Here is a 27356-nt window from a genome sequence, read left to right as displayed (position 1 = left end):
GATGCGTCACTTTTTATAATCAAAGGATGTGTGATTTTCACACTCTGTAAAATTTCATACTAACCCATCAAACTTCTGAAAGATGATGTATGAGCTCTCTCCTTCATAGGGCTTGAAATCCACACAGGACTTGAGGCGGAACATTTCAAAGGCATAGAGAATAGCTCCTTTGGCATTCAGTGCTGCAGAAATCAATAAAAATATCAATGAGCCTTAGCTAGCTCTTGGATAATATATATATGACCTATAAACATAGAAAATCATACCACCACATGAAATCCACTGGGGTCCATGACAGATTTTTTTTATAGTAAATAGATCCCTTGAAAACTAAAACTGACAAATTATTTGTGGATATAAACACTAAGTGCATATGTTAAATACATAATGTATATATATCTACAAAATAAGAATACACTTACGTATGTGTGGCTGAACAAAATCATAACTTTCCCACTTTCTCCCTTTCATTATCCCCCATTTAAGCAGAAGTTCTGAGTACCTTCCCTCAGGAGACCCGCATGGCAGAGCACAAGACAGAAGTGATTCAAGCCACTTCTGTCTTCTGGATAAAGTACTTTGGAGAGTATTGGGAAAGGGATTCCTTCCCCCAATCTAAAAAGTCACCCCCTCTTGCTAGAGGAAGAGAGCAGAGCTTACAGAGGTTTATGGCTCCTGAAAGCATAAGAAGTATGTGTAATATTTATGCTGCTTCCCTGTAGGACCCCCAATAGATGGCAAGCCTAGATAGGCAGCTCTGCAGGCAGCCTTAGAAAAGATTTCTGTAACCCAAGTTTGGAACCAAAGCAGCAGAAGCCTTATGGACCTATAGATGCCTATTAGTAACCTTTGTGGATCAATGACCAGAGATCAAATATCATTCCTTTTGCCTAATCTGCACGTGTACATACCTTGGTATTGCATAAGACAAGGATGGGTGGGGGAGAAAGATACTCCAAAGGAAAGGAGATTGTTTCTTACCGTGTGTGTGTGTGTGTGTGTGTGTGTGTGTGTGTGTGTGTGGTTTTTAATCCCATCAACTTGTTGGAGGTAGGTCTCTAAGTTACAACTTAAGCTAAGTTCTATAAAATTAAATTATATTCTTGTACATTTGATTTTCAGCATTCTCTCAAAGAGTTTCTAATTCTTGGCAGTTTACCCCATACTTATCTCATATTTTTCTGTCCCTTATTTAATAAACTACTGAGTTGGAGACTCCACCACTCAGATGTCATAAAATCATATTAAGGTCAGTAAAGAAAGTCATTGGAATAATTAGTAAATTAGTTGTGGAAACAGCACACACAACAACAGCAAGAGCTTGCATTAAAACTATTGGACAATGTTCACGGACTTTTACCTATTCTTACTGAGACACATCTATAATTTGAAGATATGTACCTAAGACAGCTTGGTTGTTACAAAAGTATAAGGAAAAAAGTTTGATTATAATGAAAGTCACACTTTCTATAATATTGTGTTGCTTTTGTTATCTTCAAGACAAATAGTGGAAACACTGAGAGTGTTTGATTTAAAAATCACATCTCTTCTGCCTTCCCTACATCTGAGTAGGTTGTGAAAGGGGAATTAAGCAACTCTGTAATAATTTTGTAAAAACTGTCCTGACATCATTCAAAAGAAGAAAGTGGAAATAAAGCCCACTTGAAGTCTCCTTCTTCACCATAAAGCCAACCCTGAGTGCACATCCTCTGAAAACCACACTTGATGTTTTGTGTGTTGTCTTTACGTAGGTGGTTTCCTCTCCTTAGGACACTGTTAACTCCTTGAGAGAAAGGACCTTATCTTTTGCCTCATTGTTTCCTAGTTCCCAGTTCTTTACTCTGCCCTGACATGGTAGGTTTTACATGGATCTGTCTTGAACCATCATGTTAGTTTTGAAAACCACTAGTCCTTTTTATCCCTGGATCAAATAATATGAGAAGAGTTCATTTCAGATACCAATGACTACATATTGGAGGATTAGCATAGGAAAGCTAACTATATTTGGTTTAAGGATCCTTTGAGAGGGGAAAAGTGGGGGGAAGGAATAAATTCAGAATTTGGGAGTAGCATATACACACTACTATAAATAAAAATAGATAAACACTTTGTGTTACACATAATAAAAAAACCCTTTACTTTAAAAAAAAAAAAAAGATAAACAACAAGGACCTACTGTATAGCACAGGGAACTATACTTAATATTTTGTAATAACCTATATGGGAAAAGAATCTGGAAAAGATGCTTTTTACATATATATATAAAATGAAATCGCTTTTCTGTACAACTGAAACTAACACAACATTGTAAATCAACTATACTTCAATAAAAATAAATAATTTTTTTTAAAAAAGAATCCTTTGAGAGAGTTTTTCATTCTGATAATAGGAGAGGAAGTTGAATCTGACTAACCCTCCCACAGGTAACAATTATTAAATTTAGGAAAAATTAAGAAAGGAAACTCTCTGAAAGGAAACTCTTCAGGCACTGGAAAATGCCTAAAATGGGCAGAAACTGAAGGAGGGTTTATCTTGAAAGAAGGAAATTTCATTGGTTAAGATTCCCATTGACACAACTTTGTATATGAGAGCACGGCTTAATATAAATATTTATAAATATACACATATAAATATTTGAACAACACCAACAATCACCTTGACCTATTTGACACTGATAGGCTAATATGACCTAAAACTGTAGAATACAGGTTCTTTTCAAGTGCACATGGAATATCACCAAGCTAGATCATAAAGTAGATCACAAAACATATCTCAGTAAATTTCAAAAGACTGAAATCTTAGGGAACTGGTTCTCTGACCTCAAAAAAATAAACTTGAAATCAATAATAGAATATCTAGAAAAATTACAAATATTTGGAAAATTTTAAACACACTTTTAATTGACCCCTGGTTTTAAAAAATCACAACTGAAATTAGAAAATATCTAAACTAAATTTGAATAAAGATACAACATATCAAAATATGAGGAAAGTAGTAAAAACAGTGCTTCAAATAAAATTTATAGCTTTAGATGTCATATTATAGCATTGTATTTTATTAGGAAAATGAAGACTTAAAAATATGATACAAATTTCCACCTTAAATGTAAAAAAGAAAGGGCAAATTAAACCTGAAAAAAGTAGAAGAAAGGAAATCATAAAGACACGAGCAGAAAGCAAGAAAATAAAGAGTAGAGAAGCAAGAGAAAATTAACAAGTCAAAAGTTGGTTCTTTGAAAGGATTAAGAAAATCAATACACTGCTTTTAAAAAAGAAGGCAAGTCACAGACTGGGAGAAAATATTCATCATATATACCTGACATAATTTATCTGTAATATATAAAGTTCTACAAATAATGAAAAGACCAACAATATAATTTTTAAAATCATGAAAGAGTTGGACAGACATTCATAAAAGAAGATACATAAATAGTCAATAGCGCATGAAAATGTGCTAAATATTATTAGTCATTAGGGAAACTCAACTTAAAATCACTGTGAGATACCATTTCACAACCACTAGAACGGCAACAATTAAAAAGATTAACTCCACCTATGATAGTGATAAGGTGGACCAAATGGGACACAGACATTGCTGGTGAGAATGAAAAACGTCACAGCCAATTTGCAAGATTGTTTGCCATTATCCTATAAAGTTAAACATATATTTACCATAGGATCAAGCAATGCTATTCCTAGACATTTACCCGAGATAAATAAAAAAACACATATCCCCGCAGACTTGTACAAGAATGATCACAGCAGCTTTCTTCACAATAGACTCCAAACTTGAAACAGCCCCACATCCATCAACAGAAAAATGGATAAACAGTTGCAATATATTCAGACAAAGGAATACTAATGAGTAATGAAAAAGAATTAACTACTGGCCCACCACAATACAGAAACATTTAAACATGGTAAGCAAAATAAACCAGATACAAAAGAGGACATACTATGAGATTCCAGTTATCTGCAAATCAGTTGTAAATCAGGTAAAACTAATCTACAGGGGAAAAAATTAGAATGGTGTTGTCTCTTGGGGAGTGGAGGTGGGATTGGATGGAAAAGAGCACAGGGGAACTTTCTAGAGTATTGGAAGTGTGGGTTGCATAAGTCTATGCATTTCTCAAAAGCCTGGTTTGTGTATTTCACGCTACATAAATTTAACTTTAATAAAGGAATTTATACAAATGTCAAACTCTAATTAGAATGTTTTGCTTTTCGCAATGGTATGAGCCCAGGCACCTGAACTCCTTTTTTAACTTGAAGGTGATTCTCATGGGATGCTACTTGAGAGCCACCACTCTATCCTCACAGCTGCTACCTTATTTCAGGCCACCTGTCTTCAGTTTTGCTGTCTATTCATCTGTCGCCTACCTTGCAGTTAAGGAGACCTTGCTACTCAAGGTGTGACCAGGGGACACACCTTGAGTATCTGAATCTGGCACGTAAGAGATTCAGTAAGTATGTCTATGTCTTAATGGGAAGGTGGTGGCAAAGGTGAGACAAAGAGGAAGAAAAATCGTCATGGGGAAGAAAATCCATTTTAAAATTAATGTTTCTTAAATCATGTCCCAGTAAATAGGGATGCTCCTTGAATTTCCAAGTGCACTGGAGAAAAACAACTCAGCTCAATTTTCCGTAAAATAACTGAGAAAAACAGCACTTGTTACTATGTAGCTTTTCTCCAGAAAAGGCATGGGAGGCAGCACTGATAAAGAGTGATGGAAAATTCTTGAAACATGATCTATGTCTCCTGAGAAGGGGAGCAGCACAGCAGCTCATTAAGACTGAGCAACATTGTCCTAGCTTCCCCTCTCCTGTTGAATCTTCCCCATCCACAGAGGATGGGCCTCCCAGACAGGCACTGCTTCGTGGTGGCTGCTGAGCTGTCAGTCAGCTGCTTGATGTCGGCCAGTGTCCACGTGTGGCTTCTAATATGTATTTATTTCCACCAATTACTATTTTCAACAATGAACAAAATGCAACTGATTTCAGTCCTTTATGTTAAGAGAGAGGAAAGAATAGAAAATTTTAATACAGAGGAACAAGGACAATGAAATATAGTCTTTTCTATTTCTCGAAAGGGTGACATGTTTGTCTTGCAACAGAAAGGGAAGAAATCAACATGTTGAAACTAGTATCCTGGTACCATATTTAGATTCAACCTAAACAAACTGTTATTACAAGTGCACATTTTTCATTGCTGTGACGTCAAATTATATTTCATTTTTGTTCTTTGTGTTGCTCTTGGTCTGATTAACATGTTAGTGGGTCCTGCATTTTCAAAATCGTTATTTGATACTCTGTATCTCAGACTGGTTAAGCAGCATGGGTTCAGATGTAATGTCATGCCTCTCATACCGTGAGGTAAAGAACTGTCAGAGCTTAGAAACCCTTTTATACGTTGGTAGTTACCCCAAGTCTGAAGCTGATGATCAGGAGGAGAGGTGAGACAGAAGAATTCAACTCAAAACACCTAATGAAGAACAATTAATATTACCCAGATTGTCGGCCAGGATGTAAGGGATGGGGAACTTCCACCTGGCGTTGGGGTCTCTCAGGCCATTTCTGGAATTCTGCAGAGACAAAGGCAAAGGTGACTGGACAGCTGGTCTCCTTGGCTTCCCCCTTCTCTAAACTCTCACACCACTAACAATCTGTCACACAATTCAAACAGTTTAGTCAACTTATCTTCTGATTATATTGTAAAGTCAATAGAAGTTCATTATAGACATTTTAGAAAATTCCAGAGAAATTTTTAAGAACCAAATAAAGGTGACCTACAAATTCCTCAAAACTGAAATAGCCACTTTCAATATGGTGGTGGATTTCCTTCTCTCTCATGCTTCACTTATTAGGAAAATTGGATGGACAAGCAGTTTAATAATTATAGACTCTTCTGTACTGTTCGCTAATGTTTTTGTCTGTTTTTGTTTACCAGCAACCGCAGTGGAAGTCTTTGTGGGTACACATTATAGATGAGATTCTTTCATCTCAGTGGCTGGACACAGAGCAGAAGCTCACCATCCTATGACACAGCCAGTCCTGGGGGGAATGTTATTGTGTTCCTAGCAGGTACTCACCTGTAGAAAAATGTCCCCCTGAAAGAGGTCCAAGCCTGCAGCTAGACATGGATTTAAAAAAAAGAAACATTTGAATGAGAATTACTAAAAGGGATCTCTCAAAATAAAATGAATCTTTTATATTGTAAGTCTTTAGTTGTTAATCTTTATGTGGTGAAACTCTTTTGAAACAATGCAAAAATTTCTTCTAATTGAACAAACGTAAATAGCCAATAAATATCAGATATTGTCACATTCTCTATTATCATTTTTGGAACAAGAAACCTAGAGGGCATTATGCTTAGTGAAATAAGTCAGACAGAGAAAGACAAGTACTCTATGCTATCACTTATATGTGGAATCTAAAATATAAAACAAACAAGTGAAACAAAACAGAAATAGATATAGAGAACAAAGTAGTGGTTACCAGTGGCAATAGGGAAGGGGGTTGGGAAGGGCAAGATAGGGGTAGAAGATTAAGAGGTACAAACTACTATGTACAAAATAAATAAGCTACTAGGATATATTATACAGCACAGAGAATATAGTCAATATTTTATAATAACTGTAAATGGAGTATATCTTTGAAAATATCGAATCACTCTGTTTTACACCTGAAACTAATATTATGGTGTAAATCAACTATACGTCAATGAAAATAGAAAAGAAATCTTATCCAAGAATCTTAAAAGTAAGAGACAAGTTAGAAGGAATCTTTTTGGTCATTGACTTCATTGACTTCAAAACTCTCACACTTTGGAGGTCGAAATGGGACTTCCTGAGACAGGAAATGAGGTACCAGGTGGTCAGCAGCTGAGTGAGCTATAGAATTTCCCACTTCCCGTCCAGGGTCCTTTCTGCTATTGTACTATCCTTCTTCCCCACCCTAGCTAAATGGGTTGATTTTGCTCTTCCCCATGAAAAAACAATGGTGCCCTCCAAAGCTAAGCTCAGGGTACTGCCCTGATAATAAAGAAGACCTGGCAAATATGGGTAGATCCATTCAAAACCATGGCTCCAAACATCTGCTGTCAGGACCTTAGCAGAATATACTTTCTCCCTGATGGCATTGGACTCAGAGTGTTTCTGAAAGTAAGATCCTTAAAAGGGAAGATCCTGGTGGGAAAACTAAGGGCATTTAAAAGAATGTCACTTCTTATTACAGCCCTAAAGTTTGACAAGCATCCTTCCCTTGAAAACACAGACTACTTCAGACAGAATCATCAGATCATACTTCATTCTGAGAACAGCCCCTGATTTACAGCTGGAAAATCAAACTAGAGGATAATCACCACAACTTCACATGGAAACAGGGGTCTCATTTGGCAAAGCTTACAGCTCATTCAGGAGCTGGGTTCAGGCTCTGTAATGACACCGTGGAGGTGTTATTATGATGAGGCTTCCTGGTTGTGCTTGTTAATGACTAACTAAGGCTGTCCCTGAATCACTCCCTCCCTCATGCCCATATTTCCTAGATTTACTTAACCTCAGGACCTTAACCTAGTCATATAACAGCATAATTAAACAACAAAACGGCAGTGATGCCACTGCCCCACAGGCAGCAGGACCCAGGTCTCGAATTGCCTTTTCCGTAGGGCTACTATGGGCTGGTCCATCCATACTCTTGCCTAGGCCGGTCCTGGGCAAAATTATGCATTTCTTGACCCCTGGCCTGGATGAGGGAAGAGCTCTTCCAGAGCAACGTGAAGAAGCCTACTGGGACCTTGGCCCCCAGGGCTGGTCAGCATGGATGGGGTCACAGAGGAGTGAGAGAGTGCAGAAGGAGAATTTCACCAAGAAGTACAGATCCATTGAAAGCAAGCCCCAGCCTGTTCACTACCCAGTTTGTTCATGAAGCATACACTTATTAAGTACTTAATGTGTCCTATGCCTTGTTCTAGATGCTGGGGATATAGTGGAGAACAAAACAAAGCACTCGGGGAGATGACATTCTTGATTGGAGAGGAAGGGGATACAAATAAATAAATAAATGTAAAGTATGGCTGATGGTGAAAAGCATAATTGAAAAAAAAAAAACCCATAAAACAGAGTAAGAAGGAAAAGAGTACTGAGGTGAAGGCGGGTTGATATTCATAAATGGTGGTCAGGGAAGGCCTGCCTGAGGAGGTGGCATTTAAGCAGAAATCTAGTGGAGTGGGGAGTGAAGGAAGGGAATTGAAGGCAGAGGCAACAGCAAATAGAAACATCCTGGGGCAGGAAAGCCTTGATGGTTTAGAGCAGGCTTAATAGGTGGGAAATAAATCTAATCTCATTGGTGTTGAATCCTCTGGGGGATTCTGATGCTAAAGTTTGAGAAGCACTGCTCTAAAATCTCAAGGCTTTCCTGCCTCGGGACCTTTAAGATACAGCAGATCCTCTGAATTACAGACACCTTGACTGACTGACTTTAAAGAGAGATGGCTTGATGCCTGGCTCTGAAGTCTTGAGACCCATTCACCCATTTACTTTCCTAAGTGATTTCTACTTTGTCCCTGCAATCATTCTCAAGGTTTTCCAACTAAATATCACCTAGACTGGCTTCCCTGTAAATGGGACAAAGCCAGAGGAATTTACCCCTAAGGTATGGGATTTTTTTTTTTTTTTTTTTTTTTTTTTTTTTTATGCGTTACGCGGGCCTCTCACCGTTGTGGCCTCTCCCATTGCGGAGGACAGGCTCCGGACGCGCAGGCTCAGCGGCCATGGCTCACGGGCCCAGCCGCTCCGCGGCACGCGGGATCCTCCCAGACCGGGGCACGAACCCGTGTCCCCTGCATCGGCAGGCGGACTCTCAACCACTGCGCCACCAGGGAAGCCCAAGGTATGGGATTTTTTAGTTTTACATTCTTCATATAGGACTGAGCTATTAAGCTATGAGTCAAAAGACCTGGAGGTGAGCTCTACCACTGCCATCTGTGGTCTTGGGTGAGTCAACTTGACCCAAAGGAGCCTCCTGTTCCTTCCTGCAAAATGAAAATAGCTCTCACCCCATTACAGTTTTTTTTTTTTTTTTTTTTTTTTTGCGGTACACGGGCCTCTCACTGCTGTGGCCTCTCCCGTTGTGGAGCACCGGCTCCGGACGCGCAGGCTCAGCGGCCATGGCTCACGGGCTCAGCCGCTCCGCGGCATGTGGGATCTTCCTGGACCGGGGCACGAACCCGTGTCCCCTGCATCGGTAGGTGTACTCTCAACCACTGCGCCACCAGGGAAGCCCCCCATTACAGAATTTGACAAATAAATATGCAATTGGATACGAAATCTTTTGTAAACTATAAGGTACTTATGATCATGAATATGGAACCTCTGTTTCCCACCAATTCTAACCAAAGATACCCAGAATGTCGCGGCTTCTCCCCCATTTTAGAGACAGGACGAGAGAGAAAAGAGAGACGATTTCTTGGCATCTCTCTCCTCTCAGTAATGGATGAGACCAATGGATTTCTTCAAGGAATGTTTTTGTGAGCAAGATGTCAAAACAGAGACGCTTTACACTCTTCTCCAAGTCCCAAGCAAACAGTTGTTAGTGAATATGATGGGCCAGTAAAGGAACTGGGGTTTTTTCCCCACTAAATATAACCAAAGGCATATTCCTTACATTTTTCTTTAGCAAGCAAAATAATCATCCATTTTCCCTTCTTTTTTCTTTTTTCAAAATGAAAACTGGAAGAGTAAATTTTTTACCAACAAAAATCTTGTTATGTATTTCTAGATCCGCTGAGCACTCACTAGTTCTAGAAAATTTAGTCTAACCATTATTCTCCTTCCACATTTCCATTTTCAGAAACTCTGCAAATTCTAATGCGGCACGAATGAACAGTTCTCTCCTAAAGTTACCCAATACCATACTACGAAGGTTAAGAGATTTTCAGCAATTCTATCACAGGATTTTAAATTATTTAAAGGCATTAATGATGGCAGAAATTACACCCACCTAAATTGATTTCTGAAATATCCTTCTGTTCATCAAACTCTCCATCATGTACTGTTAAAAGTGGGGGAAAATATTGTTACCGGTATTGCTGAACAAAAGAGAGGAAGTTCAGAAAACACTCTATACATTTCAATTAGTTCTTACCATTTCCTTTAGAAAGATGCTTAATCTGAAAAGAAATAAAGATACAGTGAATGGATAACATATACTACAATGAATATTTCTAAATACCGTGAAGAACAGAACCTACTTACCGATACAGCTGCTATGTGGGCAAAAAACAAGATGAAAGAGAGAATGCAAGCAGATCTCGTCCAAATCATTTTTGCAAGTGAACAGATTTTAGCAAAGACACCTTGTGATAAGTACTTGGACCTTGCTCTGGCTGTTATATTAGAAACTTTGACCCTTACATATGTTCTGTAGCATTTTCTGAAGCACTGAAGTCGTCAAAGAAAATGTCTTTGCCCCATTTGAGGACAGATACTAAGTTTAACAGAAAAGCTCAGGTTCCAGAGACCAGGGAAAAGTTTGAAAAAGTTAATATTGAGATAAGCATATAAAAATAAATGACATTCCTGTACACTAGCAATAACTGTTCACACAATATAGTAGGTAAAAGAGCCATTTCACAATAGAAATAAAAATAATCTATAAAATGATCTAAATTACGTAAATCTAATAAAAATGAACTAGAGTTATATGTAAATGTTATAAAGCAATCAACAAAAAATAAAAGAGCTATCTATACATACACACATATACATGTATATTTATATATATGAGATATTCATTGATGGGAAGACAGTATAATAAAGATGGTCATTATTTTGATATTAGTCTATATATTCAATGTTATTCTAATAAAAATCTTTTTTTAATTTTTAATTGAAGTATAGTTGATTTACAATGTCATGTTAGTTTCAAGTGTACAGCACAGTGATTCAGTTACACACATATATATATATTTTTTAGATTCTTTTCCGATATAGGTTATTACAAAATATTGAGTATAGACCCTATGCTATACAGTAGGCCCTTGTTTGTTATCTATTTTATATATAGTAATGTGTATATGTAAATCCCAACCTCCTAACTTTCCCTCCTTCCCCTTTCCCCTTTGGTAACCGTAAGTTTGTTTTCTATGTCTGTGAGTCTCTTTCTGTTTTGTAAATAAGTTCAATGTATCTTTTTTGTTTTAGATTCCACATATAAGCAATATCATATGATATCTGGCTTATTTCACTTAGTATGATAATCTCTAGGTGCATCCACGTTGCTGCAAATAGCATTATTTCATTCTTTTTATGGCTGAGTAATATTCCATCACACACACACACGCACACGCACACACACACATACATACCACATCTTCTTTCTCCATTCATCTGTCGATGGATATTTAGGTTGCTTCCATCCCGATGAGCTTTTATCTTTCCCTTCCTTCTTAGTCTTATCTGCACAGTATGCTCTAATGGTGACTTTGGAATCTGATGGATAAGAAATAGAGTTCCACATCTACCACCAACCAGGTGTGGCATTTTGAGCATCCACTTTCCACGTGTAAAAAAAAAAGAGTGGTACCTACTTCACGGGTCGAATGTAGGGATTCAATGAGACGACAAGTGCAAACCACAGGTACCAGAAACATAGGAAGCACTCCGTAACCTATAGCTCTTTCTATCCACATACACAGCCTCCTGGCAAAAGTCAGGCAGTAAGGACACAGCGCGGCACCTGCTTTGTTCAGTGGAGCCTCTGAGTGGGAGCATAGGTCTTCAGCAGATACATTTGTCCCTGGTAAGTTTCTTTTTATGATCTTGATTGGAGGTGTTAATTAGTTACCAGTTACCTGCAACCCCAGACATTTCTTGCCCCAGGGCGTCAAGTGAGCAAGGCTGAAGCCTCAAGCCTGAGGTTTAAAGGGCTTATGGCTTTGCAGTTAAAAAATAGATTAGGCACTCCACCGGGCAAGGTCCATGTTTTATTTTCTGTATCTGCCCTGGTGCCTGGAATATAGTAGACAATTGGTGATCGCATTGGGTGAAATACAGTAAAACAGCACTTTCAAAGGTATTGGATGTAGTGACGTGTTTTGAGCTCAGTGAGGGCATTTTACAAATTGACCAGTTGGGAAAGCAGAGTGAAGACTGGAAGAAGAAAGCCATCAGCATGTGGAAAGAGGGAAAACCCTCCCCTAAGCGTTGTCAGACTCACTCCAGTCTCCTGAAGTCCAGGCCAGACTTGCTCGGGACTGAGGTAGGAGGCTGGCAGCGTCCTCTCACTCCAACCCCTTCTCAGGAGTGTCCTCTGCTTCCTCCACTTTCTACCCTCTTTCTAGATGCCGGTTCCTTCCGCTTCACTCACAGAACTCTGCCCTCGGCTGTTAACCTCTAACACAACTGCCTTTGCTCTTCCTCCAGGCAATCAGCCTATTCACCGGGTTTCAAAGAAGAGGAAGTGTTGGTAATTTTTTTCTGAAAAGGTCAAAGAATAAATATTTTAGGCTTTGCAGGCCAAGTGGTCTCTGTAGTGACTATTGAACTCTGCTGTTGCAGCTGGAAAGCAGCCACAGACATTAACGTAAAGGAATGAGCCTGGCTGCAACCCAATAAAACTTTATTGACAAAAGCAGGTAAAGGGGCATAACTTACTGACCCCTGAGTTTTAGAGAATTGACTGCCCCCCCAAGATGGTGGAGATGGAGATGGTGATGACACGTAAAAAAGAAGCAGCAGTAGCAGCAGCTAACATGCACACAGTTTTTACTGTGGCCTGGGTACCGTTCCAAGGATCTAAAGTGCAATTGCTCACTTAATCTTGGCAATAATTCTATGAAGTAGGCAGTATGTATCCCATTTTATAGATTGAGAAACTATATATACATACAATAGAATATTACTCAGCCACAAAAGAATGAAATAATGCCATTTGCAGCAACATGGATGGACCTAGAGATTATCATACTAAGTGAAGTAAGTCAGACAAATATCTAATGATATCACTTATATGTGGAATCTAAGAAAAATAAAGATACAAATGAACTTATTTACAAAACAGAAATAGACCCACAGACATAGAAGATAGACTTATGGTTACCAAAGGGAAAAGGGGTTGGGAGGGATAAATTAGGAGTTTGGGATTAACATATATACACTACTATATATAAAATAAACTACAAGGACCTACTGTATAGCACAGGGAACTATACTCAATATTTTGTAATAATCTATAAGGGAAAAGAATCTGAAAAAGAATATATGTATACGTATAAGTGAATCACTGTGCTGTATACCTGAAACTAACATAACATTGTAAATCAACTATACTTCAATGAAAAAAGATTAAGAAATCTGCCCAACATCACACACCTCCTAGAGATGCTCCTGAAATTCCACCTGAATTTTTAAGAAAGCTTTCCCTACCTCAGCCTGGACCCTGGCAGCTCAGGGGTGAGGCCCTCACCATCAAGTTGTAGCAGACTCAGCCCCATATGCCCCAGAGCTCCATCTCCAACAGTTTACTAAGAAGACTTTGCTTTTTAGGGAAGCAGTTCCCAAGCTATAGAGTTTTTCAAAAATCCCCTGTAAAGCTTGTTAAAGTACAGATTCCTGGGCCTGGGATAGGGAAAATCTGATGCAGGTCAGAGGGTGAGAAGCAGGAATCTGCATTGTTAATATGCACCTCCGTGATTCCGATGCAGGTAGTCTGTGGAATACACTTTGATAAACAGGGGTCTAGGGAATTTCTGTTAACAGGATGCTTCCACTCAGAGTGTGGTTATTAGGTAGCTTCCCCTGGTTCCCTTTTTATAAGAAGAATCAAAAGATCATAGCAGCCTCCAATTTTCTAGTGGGGACATATCAGATACTAAGATTTAGAGATTTTCAATGCAGAAAGAAATCCACTTCAGGAACAACCTCTCTGGGGTATAGCTCAAGAACCCACGTTTTTAACAAACATGAAGGTGAACCCTGTGTGGAAAATGTGAGACCCACTGAGCTTTACAGCAGCTCCGTTTGGGGCTGTACGGAGACCAATCCGAGCGGACCTCTTTGGAGAACCAAGCAGAGACTTCTTCCTCCCCTGGGCACTGAGATCCCTGATAAGCTACTCTCCATGTCCAGGTGGACATTCAGTGGGCTTTGATTTCAGCTTTTTCTCCTCTATAGGATCTAAAGGATGGATCGTCACCCATCTTTTAAGAGAATTTATTCCCCAATTCTCTTCTTATTTTTTTGAGCCCTCATAGAGTACCTGAAATTGAAGCAGACCCAGATGAGAGCTCCAAGAGTGCCCGCTGATTTCAGGAAAAGTCTCTAACCTCTGCCAATTACAAGGGTTATCACCATCCGAGATGCCAAGTTGGACCATGGCATCGGGAGTAGAGACTAAACATTGAATTGTTTAATCAATAATTCCCTTGAACTGTTAATTCAAGGGAAGATACAAAGCAGGGAGGGATAAATTGGGAGATCGGAATGGACATATACACACTACTATATATAAAACAGATAACTAATAAGAACCTACGGTACCGCAAAAGGAACTCTATTCAATACTCTGTAATGACCTATATGGGAAAAGAATCTAAAAAGGAGTGGATATATGTATGTGTATAACTGATTCACTTTGCTGTACAGCAGAAAGTAACAAAACATTGTAAATCAACTACACTCCAAAAAAAATTTTTTTTTAATAAAAATAAAGGGAAGACGCAATTGGGATGGGCTTTTCTCTGAAAGGAGACATGATTCCAAAGAGGAAGAGGTCTAGCCGTTATCTACTGTCAAAAGACAAAACTAAAACAATATGTAATGAGTTTGATGCCCTTTATTGAAGGGGAAATGATCCCTGGGCTGTGGGAGTAGAAGACCTCACAAGCAGTGAGGCATTTTTCCCAAGGGAAAAGTGGGGCAGGAGCAAGTTTTATAAAGAGTTCGAAGAAGCAGTCAGGAAACAGGGCACGACTGGCTGGGGTTGCATATCTGATCTAATTTAGAAAGATCAAGGGATGAGGAAATAAGTGTAGACCCCAGAGTTGGCTTGGCATTTGGGGCTTGGCTGAATGGATTTTCCGCGTTTACGATCAAGCAGAGCACTTACAAGAACACAGAAGTTTGGTTTGCTGACATGTCACCCTGGGCAGCAACGGCTCCATCTTGAGCCTAGAAATTAATTTCACCGCCACTGTCCCTGAAGCTAGGGTACAAGAAAACAGGCTAAAATTGCAAAAAGGACACAATTGTTGGATGCAAAGTCCTTCCTGATCATCTGAGGATTCCAAAGTGTTTCAAGGAGGCAGACAGTGTTAGTCACAGAGAATAATGCCAGAGCTACAGGCTAAGAGGGAGGCAAGTGTGGACAGATGAAATTATTCAGAAAGAGATGATGTTGGAGAAGAAATAGGTGGTGCCTGGCTTGGGGGATTTTTCTTTGTCCTGGGAAGTCATTCAGTTTTGAGGTCATCTAATGGAAGCAAGATGATGGTAAGTCTTATGTTTAACTTGATCCAGAGAACAAGGGGATCAGCCCTCTGAGAAAACAAATGGGAATTGTAATTCCATTTCCCTTTGAAAACCACAAAATTGTTTTTGGTACAGCTGATTCTTTTGTGCAAGTGGCCAGCAGGTCCATTCAGGCCCAACTGCATTGTCTGCGACTTCAACTGGAATCTGATTTAGCACCAGGGGAAGGTAAGAGGAGGGACTGTGCGGGAGGCATTATTGGAAACTCCAAGGATGATTGGTCAAAGCCCATCAGGAGACTTCCTGAATTAGGAACAGGTCTGTTTATATTCATAGACTGAATCAAATTTTTCAACATAAGTTGATATTCTCATTACTAACGGGGAAGATTACAGTGGCAGCCATTTTCCAAAGCAATGCCAACTAATGAGAACAGCTTTGCATAGACACGCCAGCAAGAATGTCAGCCACGGATGCCCCGTAAATAAGTGGGCTAAAGGACCACACACCAGGAAAGGAAGAAAACTAGCCACACCTCGGTTTTACAGTTGAATTTCTGGGAAGAGGAATTTGTAATACCCTACAAAGTTCCCCACCTTGAATGGCATTTCTTGTTATTCAAGTAACAGCAATGATTCTGATAACAACCAGATGACTTTTCACGCACTTATTACCTGGCAGGCACTGTGTAAAATGCTTTACATAGGCTATTTCATTTAATTATCATAACTGTCCCATAAGGAAAGAAGTGTTGCCCTCATTTTATAAAAGGTTGAGTTCAGAGAGGTTATATATAGTACCCAGAATCTGAAAAACCTCAAAATAGAGAAATCAGTTTAATGATGTGTTTCTCTTTCTAGGGCAGTTTCTATTCTCAGTTGCTTAGTTAAACACCAACATATTGTGTTCATTCATTCATTTGTTCATCTATGCATTCATCCATAAAGTTATTACTGGGTGCATCCTCTGTGCCAGGCATTGAGGAAACAGTTGTGAACCAGACAGACACTGTCCTTACCCTCAAGGAGCTTAGACACAGGTGAACACCCTGGGGAGGCAAGCATTTACCATCATTTTACTAGATCCCCAAGTAAAGATGGATCAACGGGTAAGCAGATAAACAAATTGTGATATATTCACAGATCACAGCAGGACACTGTCACCAAGGAATGTTACTGTACAATTAAAAAGAATTGTAGGGACTTCCCTGGTGGCACAGTGGTTAAGAATCCACCTGCCAATGCAGGGGACACAGGTTTGAGCCCTGGTCTGGGAAGATCCCACATGCCGCGGAGCAACTAAGCCCATGTACCACAACTACTGAGCCTGTGCTCTAGAGCCCACGGGCCACAACTATTGAGCCAACATGCTACAACTACTGAAGCCCACGCACCTAGAGCCTGTGCTCCGCAACAAGAGAAGCCACCACAGTGAGAAGCTCACGCGCTGCAACAAAGAGTAGCCCCGCTCACCACAACTAGAGAAAGCCCTCGGGCAGCAACAAAGACCTAACACAGCCAAAAATACATAAATTTATTAAAAATAGAAAAAAAAAGAATCGTACTACGGGTGCATACAGCAATATGAATAAATCTCCAAAGCATTATGCTAAGAGAAAGATGCCAGATATGAACCATGTGCTGTGGGATTCCACTTATATAAAATACTAGAAAAGGCAAAACTATCGTAAAAGAATCCAAATCAGCAGTTGCCAGGGGCCAAAGGTTGGGAATAGAAAGAGACTGACTACAAAGGGCAAAAGGGAACATTTGGGGGTGACAAAAATATTCTATATCTTGATTATGTTGGTGTTTATGCAGCTCTATAAATTTGTCAAAACTCAAGAAACTGTGCTCTAAAATTGGTGAATTTTATTGCAGACAAGTTACATCTCAGTAAAGCTGACTTAAAACAATCAGGGACATAGGTTCTCTTCCCACCCCTTCCACTTACATACCAGAAGACATCAGGCAAAACACTGAAACTGTGTTTCGGTTTATTCTTTTTTTTTTTTGCAGTACACGGGCCTCTCACTGTTGTGACCTCTCCCGTTGCGGAGCACAGGCTCCGGACGTACAGGCTCAGCGGCCATGGCTCACAGGCCCAGCCGCTCCGCGGCATGTGGGATCTTCCTGGACCGGGGCACGAATCCATGTCTCCTGCATCGGCAGGCGGACTCTCAACCACTGTGCCACCAGGGAAGCCCACTTTGTTCTTTTATAATATGGGGCTCATGAGAGCTGTTCTGCCTCTTTTATTGCTAAGTCAAGAGAATTTCAAATGTGCAGGAGAAAGGCTTTACAGTGTATCAAATCCCATGTAAGTATGAAATTTAATTGTTCTTATTCCCTCACTGAAAATTATTCTATCTGGATTCTCAGAGGCCTAGAGTAAGTTTAATTTGATAGGTTTCATGACATTTTGGGTTTTCATCTTCTTATAAGAAGGGCAGCCTCAGAGGCTGTGACAGGGCTTTAGAGTCCTGGGTCAGCATGTTTCAGAGGAGAACCAGCCATCTGTTTTGGATTTGGACCATCAAGTGGCTGAGTTGATGGAAACATCTTCTGAAGCTTTTTGCCAATGACCACACATCCCTACATCATGAGAAAATCCATGTCCCCCACCCAGCTGGATGAGAGACAAATGCTGAGGGTAGATCCATGGAGCCTGGTCACAGAACAAAACAAGCAGCTGATGGTTGGCTGTATGGTCAGAAAAGCTCCTTGATCCTCAACCAGGGATTGATATCTTTAGTGCTGACTGTTTTCCTAAGAAGCAGAAACATTCTCTTTCCAATTCTGAATGCAGTTCTCATGCCACCAATTTTTATTTTATTTTATTTCGTTTACACTATTCACACTAAGAAGGAACATGAATAGCACAGAACATCCAGCTTTGGCATAGGACCCATCCAGCTGGTGTTCAATCCAGTTACCAAAATTCTCTTGGTCCCCTGCTGGATGCTGAGAAGAAAATGAGAAGAATATTGCATATTCCTTGTCCTCAAGGCCTTTAAATGTAACTTTTCCTGACAGTAAAGCCTCTTCATTTAGTGGGTAAGGAAAACAAAAACATTTGTAACATGAAAAGATGTCCATTATGAAACATTTAATAATTAAACTGTTTTAAAATATGAAAAAGAAAAAAAATCACCACCGATCACACTCTTGACATATAGTCTGTTTCCTTCCAGTTTCTCACTATTTATATATGCATACTTTATAATAATATAAAATTTCATCCACTGAAATATTGGCCACCAGGGCTCTCAAGGGGTCATTGAGTTGGGATGACATTTATTTTTTCTAAATTATTCTTCTCTAGAATGTTCATTTGCACTCAATCCTCCCCCAGCAGATATTCACCAATGCAGAGCCCCACCAAAAACACGGGGGTCCTTGGATGCCTCAGCTTTCTAAAGGATCTTGTCTATTAAGTTTTTCTATATTCATAATTAATACTCATTCAAAAAGTTGAAAGACACAGTAGGAAAATGCTAACTTTAATCCCACCACCAAAAATAACTACTGCTAGCATCTTGGTATATCTCTTAGATTTTCCCCCATGCTTATTTTTCTTTATAAGAATGTTAGTTACATTAGGTTTATAGACTGGCTCGTAAATGTTTCCCCATGTCAATAGATACTCCTCAACAACACACTTCTCAGTGGCTCCATATAATTCCATTGAATGGATGGATGGGATGTAACCAGCCAAGCCTGTGCTTTGTGTGGAGGTTATTTTCAGTTGATTCTTCTTATCACAGGCAATGCGGCAATAAATATCCTTGCATTTGCGATTGCATGTACTTTCAGCTATTGCCTTAGAACAAATTCCAATAAGTAGAATTGCTGAGTCAAAGTGTACTGAGTAGTTTTACGTTTTTAAAGGAATGTAATTACTAAAGATCTCCAATTTTCCCACCCTCTAAAAGCATGTCACAGAAAGGTGAAGGTAGTTTGAACTCCTTTAGCCAAAGACTCTGAGAATGCAGGAGTTAACTCTTTAAAAGGGAAGCAAATTAATTGTGCTATGGTTCGGAGGCTTAACAAAAGGCAACACAAAAGTGAGGGATATTAGGACTCGTAACATGGGCAAAGCAATGTCCATTCTTATTCTTTGTTAAATGCTGTAATACAAGTAATAATACATTTACCAAGAGCAGAAAATGTGTTTCCTGTAGTAGACCCTTCCAATGGGATAATGGCTATGAACACAATAGACGTGGCAGGTATCTAAAGGGACAAAGAAATTCACCTTGTGTTACCTGTAGCTGCAACCAGAACAGAGCCAGTTTTTAGCATCATTAAATCACTTAATCTTCACTCAAGCCCTTTGATGTATGTTAGGGTTGACTGTGCCGGGCCCCGCCATCAAATTCATGTGGTGAAGCCCTAACCTCCAGTGTGGCTGTATTTGAGGACTGGGTCACTAAAGAAGTCATTAAGGTTAAATAAGGTCATAGGAGTGGGGCCCTGATCCTATAAGAAGAAACACCACGGAGCCCACTTTCTTGCTCTCTGTGTGCATGCATTAAGGGAAGACCAGGTGAGGAGAGAGTAGGAAGACAGCCATCTACAAGCCAGGAAGAGGGCTCTCACCAGAAACGGAATTTGTTAGAACAGTGATCTTAGACCTTCCAGCCTCCATTACTGTGAGAAAATAAATTTCTGTTCTTTAAGCCATCCAGTCTGTGGTATTTTACTATAGCAGCCCAAGTAGGCTAGTACCCCATGGAGACTATCATCATCACCTATGTTATAGATGAGAAAACGTCGAGAAAAATTAATGAGTTGTACAAGGTCACACAGTAAGCAGTAACCAGCTTTTAAATTCACCTCTGTCTGATGCCCATGTTCTATCTGCTTTATCCTTTTGACTGTCCAGTAGGAAAAATTGGTGACTATCCTTCAAGTGTGATTTGAGACACTCTATTCCTCCCTTTTAGGACCCAAAACACGTCCTTAATCATCTGTTTCCATTCCTGAAAAGCCTCCATTGTTCCAAAGTCTCCTCTCTTTTTTGCCCCCTCCTATGAAATTCTGAAACCCCTAAATAGAATAATATTTTAGCCAAGGAATCTGACGTGTAGCCCCCTCTCCAAAGGTACAGCCCACCTGAAATTTTAGAACATGCATCCAATTATCTAGACTCAATAAGGAGATCAACCAGGCCTGACCAGTTTGCCCACCAAGGCAACTGTATTGCAAACAAACGTCAAACAAGGAGGCTTGAATCAATAAGTGGTCATCATTAAAACTAAACGTAATTATTATATAATTTAGAGCTACTTAATTCTGCTGTAATTATGTCTTAAATTTCTGTTGTAATTACAGGCGTGATGAAAGTTTACTAACAAAGAACATGGGCTTCCCTGGTGGCGCAGTGGTTGAGAGTCCGTCTGCCGATGTGGGGGACACGGGTTCATGCCCCGGTCCGCGAGGATCCCACGTGTCGCGGAGCGGCTAGGCCCGTGAGCCATGGCCGCTGAGCTTGCACGTCCGGAGCCTGTGCTCCGCAACGGGAGAGGCCACAACAGTGAGAGGCCCGCGTAATGCAAAAAAAATTAAATTAAATTAAAACAAAGAACAAAGTCTCCATCATGTCCTTGACTTTTTCACTTTTGAGTCTCATCAACACCAGCAAGCCAGGCGCAGACTTTCTCAAATGCCCTCGTTGTCAATTAAATATCCATGCGGACATACACACTCACAAAAGATTTCAGACTATGCGTCCTGATCCTAAAAACATGTAGACAACTCATCTATTAACTTTTTCAGCCATTCTTTACTCAAAGAAACCCTTACCTCAGTTACAATACACCCAACTGCCCCAAAATAGAAACTCGGGAACCATCTTTGCCTCTTCTCCCTCATAACAATCAATTTCAGTAAGTTCTGTGGATTCAGCCTCATAACCAACTCTCAAAACCATCCACTTCACACTCTTCCCAATTATCCCCACCCCATCACAGGTCAGCATCACTAATCCCTTCTAAACTGGATCAGCCTCCTAAGTCCCCGCCCCCCCCCAACCAATTCACTTAATCTAGGGTGAGAAACTTCAAGAATGTTTAAGGAGTACAGAACAGTAAGACATTACTAAAAATTTTCTGTTTTTATATTTGCCATACTACGAGTATCTCTATGTGGTCTTTTATGTTAATGCTGTCTTCATGGAGTGTCTTAAATTCTTAGCTGGACCTCAGATTTGTGATGTTTTATGATTTGAGGACAAGTCACTAACTTCTTGGAGCTTTGGTTTCCTTATCTGTAATATGATGTCACACCTTGAGGATTAACATCTCAAATTCTAAGGTTCTGTGATGTCTTGAAGAAACTTGCTATCCACTTCTAAGATGTTTTTTGCTTTCATAGGGATTCAGTGTGTACATTTGTGGAGCTAGCGCAGGATCCCCAACCTCCAGGGACCGGTTCCTTCTAGGAACGGGGCCGCACAGCAGGAGGTGAGCAGCGGGCCAGTGAGTGAAGCTTCGTCTGCCCCTCCCCCTCGCTGGCATCACCGCCTGAACCATCCCCCCCGCCCCCCCCCCCCCAGCCCCCGTCCATGGAAACATTGTCTTCCACGAAACCGATCCCTGGTGCCAAAAATGTTGGGGACCGCTGGGCTAGTGTATTTAGACTGTTTTATACTTCCTGACTGAAATCTGTCTCTTTGGTATTACATGGTCCACAAGAGGGCGCCCACTTTCCAGCAAATTGGACATTATAGCCTTGGTTTCACAGAAATCTTTCTCTTAAATCTCAGAGAAATTCCAGCAAGCACAAGATGATAAGCCATTTGCAATGCACTTGTAACTTATTTAGATATTTCAAATGATAATTGTTAGTACAAATAGGTTTCAATTTAAAAAAATGAATGTCCTCACAAATGGGATGAATTTGTGATCTTACCCATGATGTTGGGGTGATGAAACGTGTAAAATTTGTATGAAGCTAGGCTTGAAGTTCTATTCAACGCTATAGAGAACCCTCAATTCCTTAACTTACCAACTTCTTACTCAATGGTCGTGCCTCCCAGTTACTTTTGCTTGATCTACCTCAGAGGGTTGTTGTGGAGATTAACTCAAAGTATATGAAAATAACTTGAACTAGTACCTAAATGTAGGCTACTGTTATTAGACAGGAGTTTGATGCTGAAAAATCAGGACTTGGAATGTGTGTTAATTATCTTAATTATAATTAGATATTTGTAGGAGAAAAAAGGCCAAATGAAATCATAAAAGATCCGGTTTTTCTTCTTGAAATGTATTTATTTGAAATTCTCATCAAATAGAAGAAAGATGCTCATGTAAATAGCATGTTTGCTGTTGACAACATCATCCTTTTTGTGCTTTTTATGGTGATTATCAAAATAAGGCCATTGGGTCAAACATTCTCATTATAAAAATGATTCAAGGCAAAATTCTTTACAAAAACAGCAAAATCGTTTGGAGAACAACTAAGCAGTTTTGAAGGAAGACTTTCAAACATTTAGAGAAGTTGATTCAAAGATGCTTACTTATGGGGTTTAGGTAAATTATAATGGGGTTTGGTGATGGAGAGTGGTGATGATGAAGGGGGTGGGGTAAAACTGACAGGGAAAAGGCAGGGGAAGAGAAAGGAGTTGGGGGATTTAGTGGAGGGGGGTGGGCAGAGGATGGACAAATTGATAGTCAAAGGGACCCTGCAGGCAGGCAGACATTAGGTTGGCACCTCAGACACCAAAGAGCAGCTGCCAGGCAAAACAGACAACAGAAGGACTTAAAATATCTCATCAAAGGAAAAGCAGCCACTCAGGAGGCTGGTCAGGGCATCCGGAGAAGATGTGAGAGATGACATTCACAAGGACTTCTTATATGAGGTTGTAGAATTAGTAGAAAGAACATGGGCTTCTTCCATATGGGTTTGAGTGACTTTGAGAACATGAATTAATGTCTCTGAGGCTGTTTCTTCAACTGTAAACTGAGGATAATGATTCCTACCTCTCAGCATTGCTGTAAGGATTTAATAAATTAATACGGATTTTCTTCTAAGGCTTGATGATGGAAGCCCTGAGGTAGATGTACCTAGTTAAGGCTTGTATGCCATCCCATGCATGAAAACAAAATTAAAACCAAAACTCTGATAAAGTGCAATAACATACACCAACCCTGTGGCCAAACAATTCTACTCCTATGTATTTACCAAAAAGAAATGAAAATATGAGTAAATAAAAACTACCAATCCACTCTCCACTTCTACTAGTTTGACTATTTTATATACCTCATATAAGTGTAGCCATGCATTATTTGTCCTTCTGTGATGGGTTTATTTCATATAGCATTATGTGCTCTAGTTTCATCCATTTTGTTGTAGATTGCAGGATTTCCTTCCTATTTAAGGCTGAATAATATTCCACTGTGTGTATACACTACAGTTTCTTTATCCATTCATCTGTCGATGGACATTTAGGTTGTTCCCATATCTTTAGTTATTGTGAATAATGGTTCACTGCAGTTTTAATCATAATGGTCTCAAACTGGAAGCAACTCAAATGTCCATCAAGTGGTGAATTAATTTTAAAAATTGTGCTATATTCATCCAGGGGACAAACTACAGATGCAATCAAAAACATAGATGAACCTCAAGTACATTGTATTGAATGAAAGAAGCCAGACACTAAGGAATTAATACTAATGATTTACTTAGATGAAGTTCAGGAATAGGCCAAACTAATTCACGGTAAACAGGAGTCAGAACAGAGGTCGGCGGCGGTGGGAAGCGGATGGTGGAGATTGACTGGAAAGGGGTCTGGGGGAACCATCTTAGGCTATAGGAATATTCTAATCCTATCTGGGGTGGACATTTCACAGGTATACACGTTAAAGTGCTCTTGGAAGCTTTGTGCGTTTGATGTATGGAAATTAAACCCCAATAACATTTTCGTTCTTTGGAAAAATCAGACAAAACAAATCAAAACAAACAAGACTATGATATTTAACGAGCCCAAATGAGCTCACAAAACAAAGCCGAGCTACCAAGATATAGTGGAGACCGCACACACAGAGGTAGCTTCCCTGGCAAAGAGACAGAAGCAGATAGCGATGAATAAAGAAGAGCAACTTCCCCGAAGACCAGTCACATGCAAAGCCATTCAGAAAAATAATCAGCTGACAGAGGCCACCCGGCAAAGGCTTCCCTCTGTGACAGCTGAATTGTCACCAGGCATAATCAAGGTCTGTGAAAAGGGTTGGAGGGGCACAGCCTGAGAATTGGTGTGTTTTCTCTTAAAGTGTCTATTAACTTGTCTATTCACCCTGTGACAAGGTCCTCTGCTGGCCCTGCGAAGTATGTCCATAATCTGCCCACTTTTCGTGGCCTTTGCTGTGGCCACTGCAACCCAAGCCACCATCCTCTCTAGCTGGTTATGACAATAAGCTCAGTTAATGTGTCCCAGCTTCCACCCTCCCCCTCTGCAGCCTGTTCTCCGCACAGTAGCCAGAGAGACATGGTTCACACTCCCCAGTGGTTTTCCATGATCCTTTAAGAGAAATGCCCGATTCTCACCTTGGCCCCCAAGGTCTACGTGAACCTGCTGTTGCCCATCTCTCCAACCACAGCTCCTTGCCTGGGCACACCACCCCCCACTCCGTGCTCCAGACACAGTGGCTTCTTACCATAGCTTCGACATTCTCATCTTGTCCCAGGCACAGGGTTTTCTAGTTGTGCCTGGAATGATCCTTCTCCACAGCTTCTTGCTTTGACTTCACTGAGGTCACTGTTCTGATGGCCTCTACTTGGAGGTACCTTCCCTGACTCCCCTTTACAAAATGATACCTCCAGTTACCACCTTTCCTATTAACCCAGATGATGGCTCATTTTATGTGTCAACTTGTTTAGGCCAAGGGGGTGCTGAGATATTTGGTCAAGCATTATTCTGGGTCTTTCTGTGCGGGTGTTTTGGGATGAAATTGACATTTAAATCCCTATATTGAGTAAAGCAGACTGCCCTCCCCCGTGTGTGTGGGCATCATCCAATCAGTTGAAGGCCTGAACAGAATAAAAAGGCTGAGTCTCCGCCAAGTAAGAGAGGATTCTCATGCCTATTGACAGAGAGAGAGGGAGAGAGAGGGAGGGAAAGGGAGAGGGAAAGAGAAATCTTCTATCCGTTCTGTTTCTGTGGAAAACCCTGACTAATACAACTTGCTTAGTTTTTCCCACAGCACCTATCGCCATCTGATACACTGTATATTTCTGAGTTTATTTGTTTATTGCCTATCCCCCTCATGGAAGTTCATGAGGGCAGGAACTTTGTTTTATTCTCTGCTGTATTTCTACTGCCCAGCACATAGTAGGTTCTCAGTAAACACTGAACAAATTATTCTATTTGAAAGGCTGTCTGAGAATACACAAAAGGCTTTCTCTCACAACACCAGACAACTAGAGTGGGGCTCCTACACTTTTGTTATACGTGAGAATCCATAGGGACCTTTTAGAGATTGATTTTGTGCTTTTAAAATACGATTTTGAGAAGAGGTCTGTAAGCATCACCAGGCAACCAAAGGAGTCCACGGTACGAAAAGGTTAAGAACTTACCTCGCTCAAGGAAAATGGCTTGAGGGCAGGAATGACATCTTCCTCGTCAGTCACAGCACTTAACACAGTTCAGAGGCTCAATACATATTTCTTGAGCAGAGGGAGGGATGGGGCCCCTGGGTGAGCCCAGCAGTTCACAGTGGCTGAGCCCGGCCTTCGCGCCAGGCGCCCTGTGAAACGCTGCCCAGGCCTCTGGCACTGAATTGTCACAGTAACAATCTTTTGAAGACAGAACATTATTCTCCTCAACTCACAGATGAGAAGTTTAGAGACGTTAAGTTTCCAAGGTTAAACACCTCACAGATCCATCTGACTGGGAATCCAAGTTCTTATCCACTGGGCCCCTCTCCCCTGGGCTAGGCCAGCACTTTCCCAGCTGGTCTTCCTGCCTGTGTTCTTGCCCTGCTCCAATCCATTTGCAGTGCCGCTAGGTCACCCCATCCCGGCCTGAAGTCCCTCTGAGGCTTCTTGACATCATCCAGGTGGCATCCCACGGCCAACTGTGAGCTGCCTTCATTTACCCTCCAGGGAGCCCCCTTCCCCACCCCGTGGTCACCCCTTTCACAGCCCATCTTCACTTGTGATTGTTTTGGGTTAACTTCCTGCCTTCCTTGCTGGACAGGATCCAGTCTGTTTTGCTCATTTAAGGCAAGCACCTTGCATAGTGCCTGGGCCATGTTGATCATTAAATGATGGATCCAATCTATGAGTAATAAAGATATGATTATCTACTGTGAAGAATCCATCTATCTATTTTCTATGAAATGTCTAGAAAAGGTAAATCTATAGAGAAAGAGGGTCATGTTTGCTGGGAGTGGGAAAGTGGAGTGACAGTCTATTGGGTAGGAGGGATCTCCTGGGTGTGATGAAAATGTTCTAAAATTCTTAAAATCATTGAATTTTACATTTATAGTGAGAGCACTTTATGACATGTACATTATACCTCAATAAAATTGTTAACAACAAAAACAAAAAACACCTAGTGTTGGCTAGCAAAGAATCAGCCAGTTCCAGAGATTTCTCTGATGGCAGGAAAGATACCCCCAAATTGTATGTAGCTTAACATTTTTGTAAAAGCAATACGCAGCATCAAAGTTCACTCTTTCATAGGAAACCTTAACTTCTCAGTGGAAGGTATTTCACTACTTTGCATTCTTCAGGGTCTGTGATCAAGTTTCATGGTGACAGATAAAGAAGCCCACAGTCACATGAGAGAATTCCAGTGCTGAACGTTGAAAAAGAAATCTTTGGGGCTTAGTTTGCTCGAAAAGCGGCAGGATGTGCAGAAGTAGGAAGACGAGAGTAGAAGTTGTTTC

The 27356-nt window shown here is 40.4% G+C and overlaps 1 protein-coding gene across 1 annotated transcript in view; it reads right to left on the bottom strand.

Moving 5' to 3' along the window:
* MEP1A (meprin A subunit alpha) overlaps nucleotides 1-10318 on the bottom strand; it is a 38051-nt gene extending 27733 nt beyond the window's left edge. Inside the window, exons 1-6 of the mRNA XM_065885969.1 lie at nucleotides 10250-10318; nucleotides 10140-10164; nucleotides 9996-10046; nucleotides 6089-6129; nucleotides 5506-5581; nucleotides 65-182 (exon numbers count right to left, since the gene is read on the bottom strand). Coding sequence (XP_065742041.1) covers nucleotides 65-182; nucleotides 5506-5581; nucleotides 6089-6129; nucleotides 9996-10046; nucleotides 10140-10164; nucleotides 10250-10318 — 380 coding nt within the window. The remainder of the gene's footprint in view (nucleotides 1-64; nucleotides 183-5505; nucleotides 5582-6088; nucleotides 6130-9995; nucleotides 10047-10139; nucleotides 10165-10249) is intronic.
* Nucleotides 10319-27356: the final 17038 nt, after the last annotated feature.

The sequence above is a fragment of the Phocoena phocoena genome, chromosome 10 (genome assembly GCF_963924675.1).
Source record: "Phocoena phocoena chromosome 10, mPhoPho1.1, whole genome shotgun sequence".
In the NCBI taxonomy this organism is placed as follows: Eukaryota; Metazoa; Chordata; class Mammalia; order Artiodactyla; family Phocoenidae; genus Phocoena; species Phocoena phocoena.
Note: the sequence above shows the minus strand (reverse complement) of the source record. Positions and strands in the feature narration are given on the sequence as shown.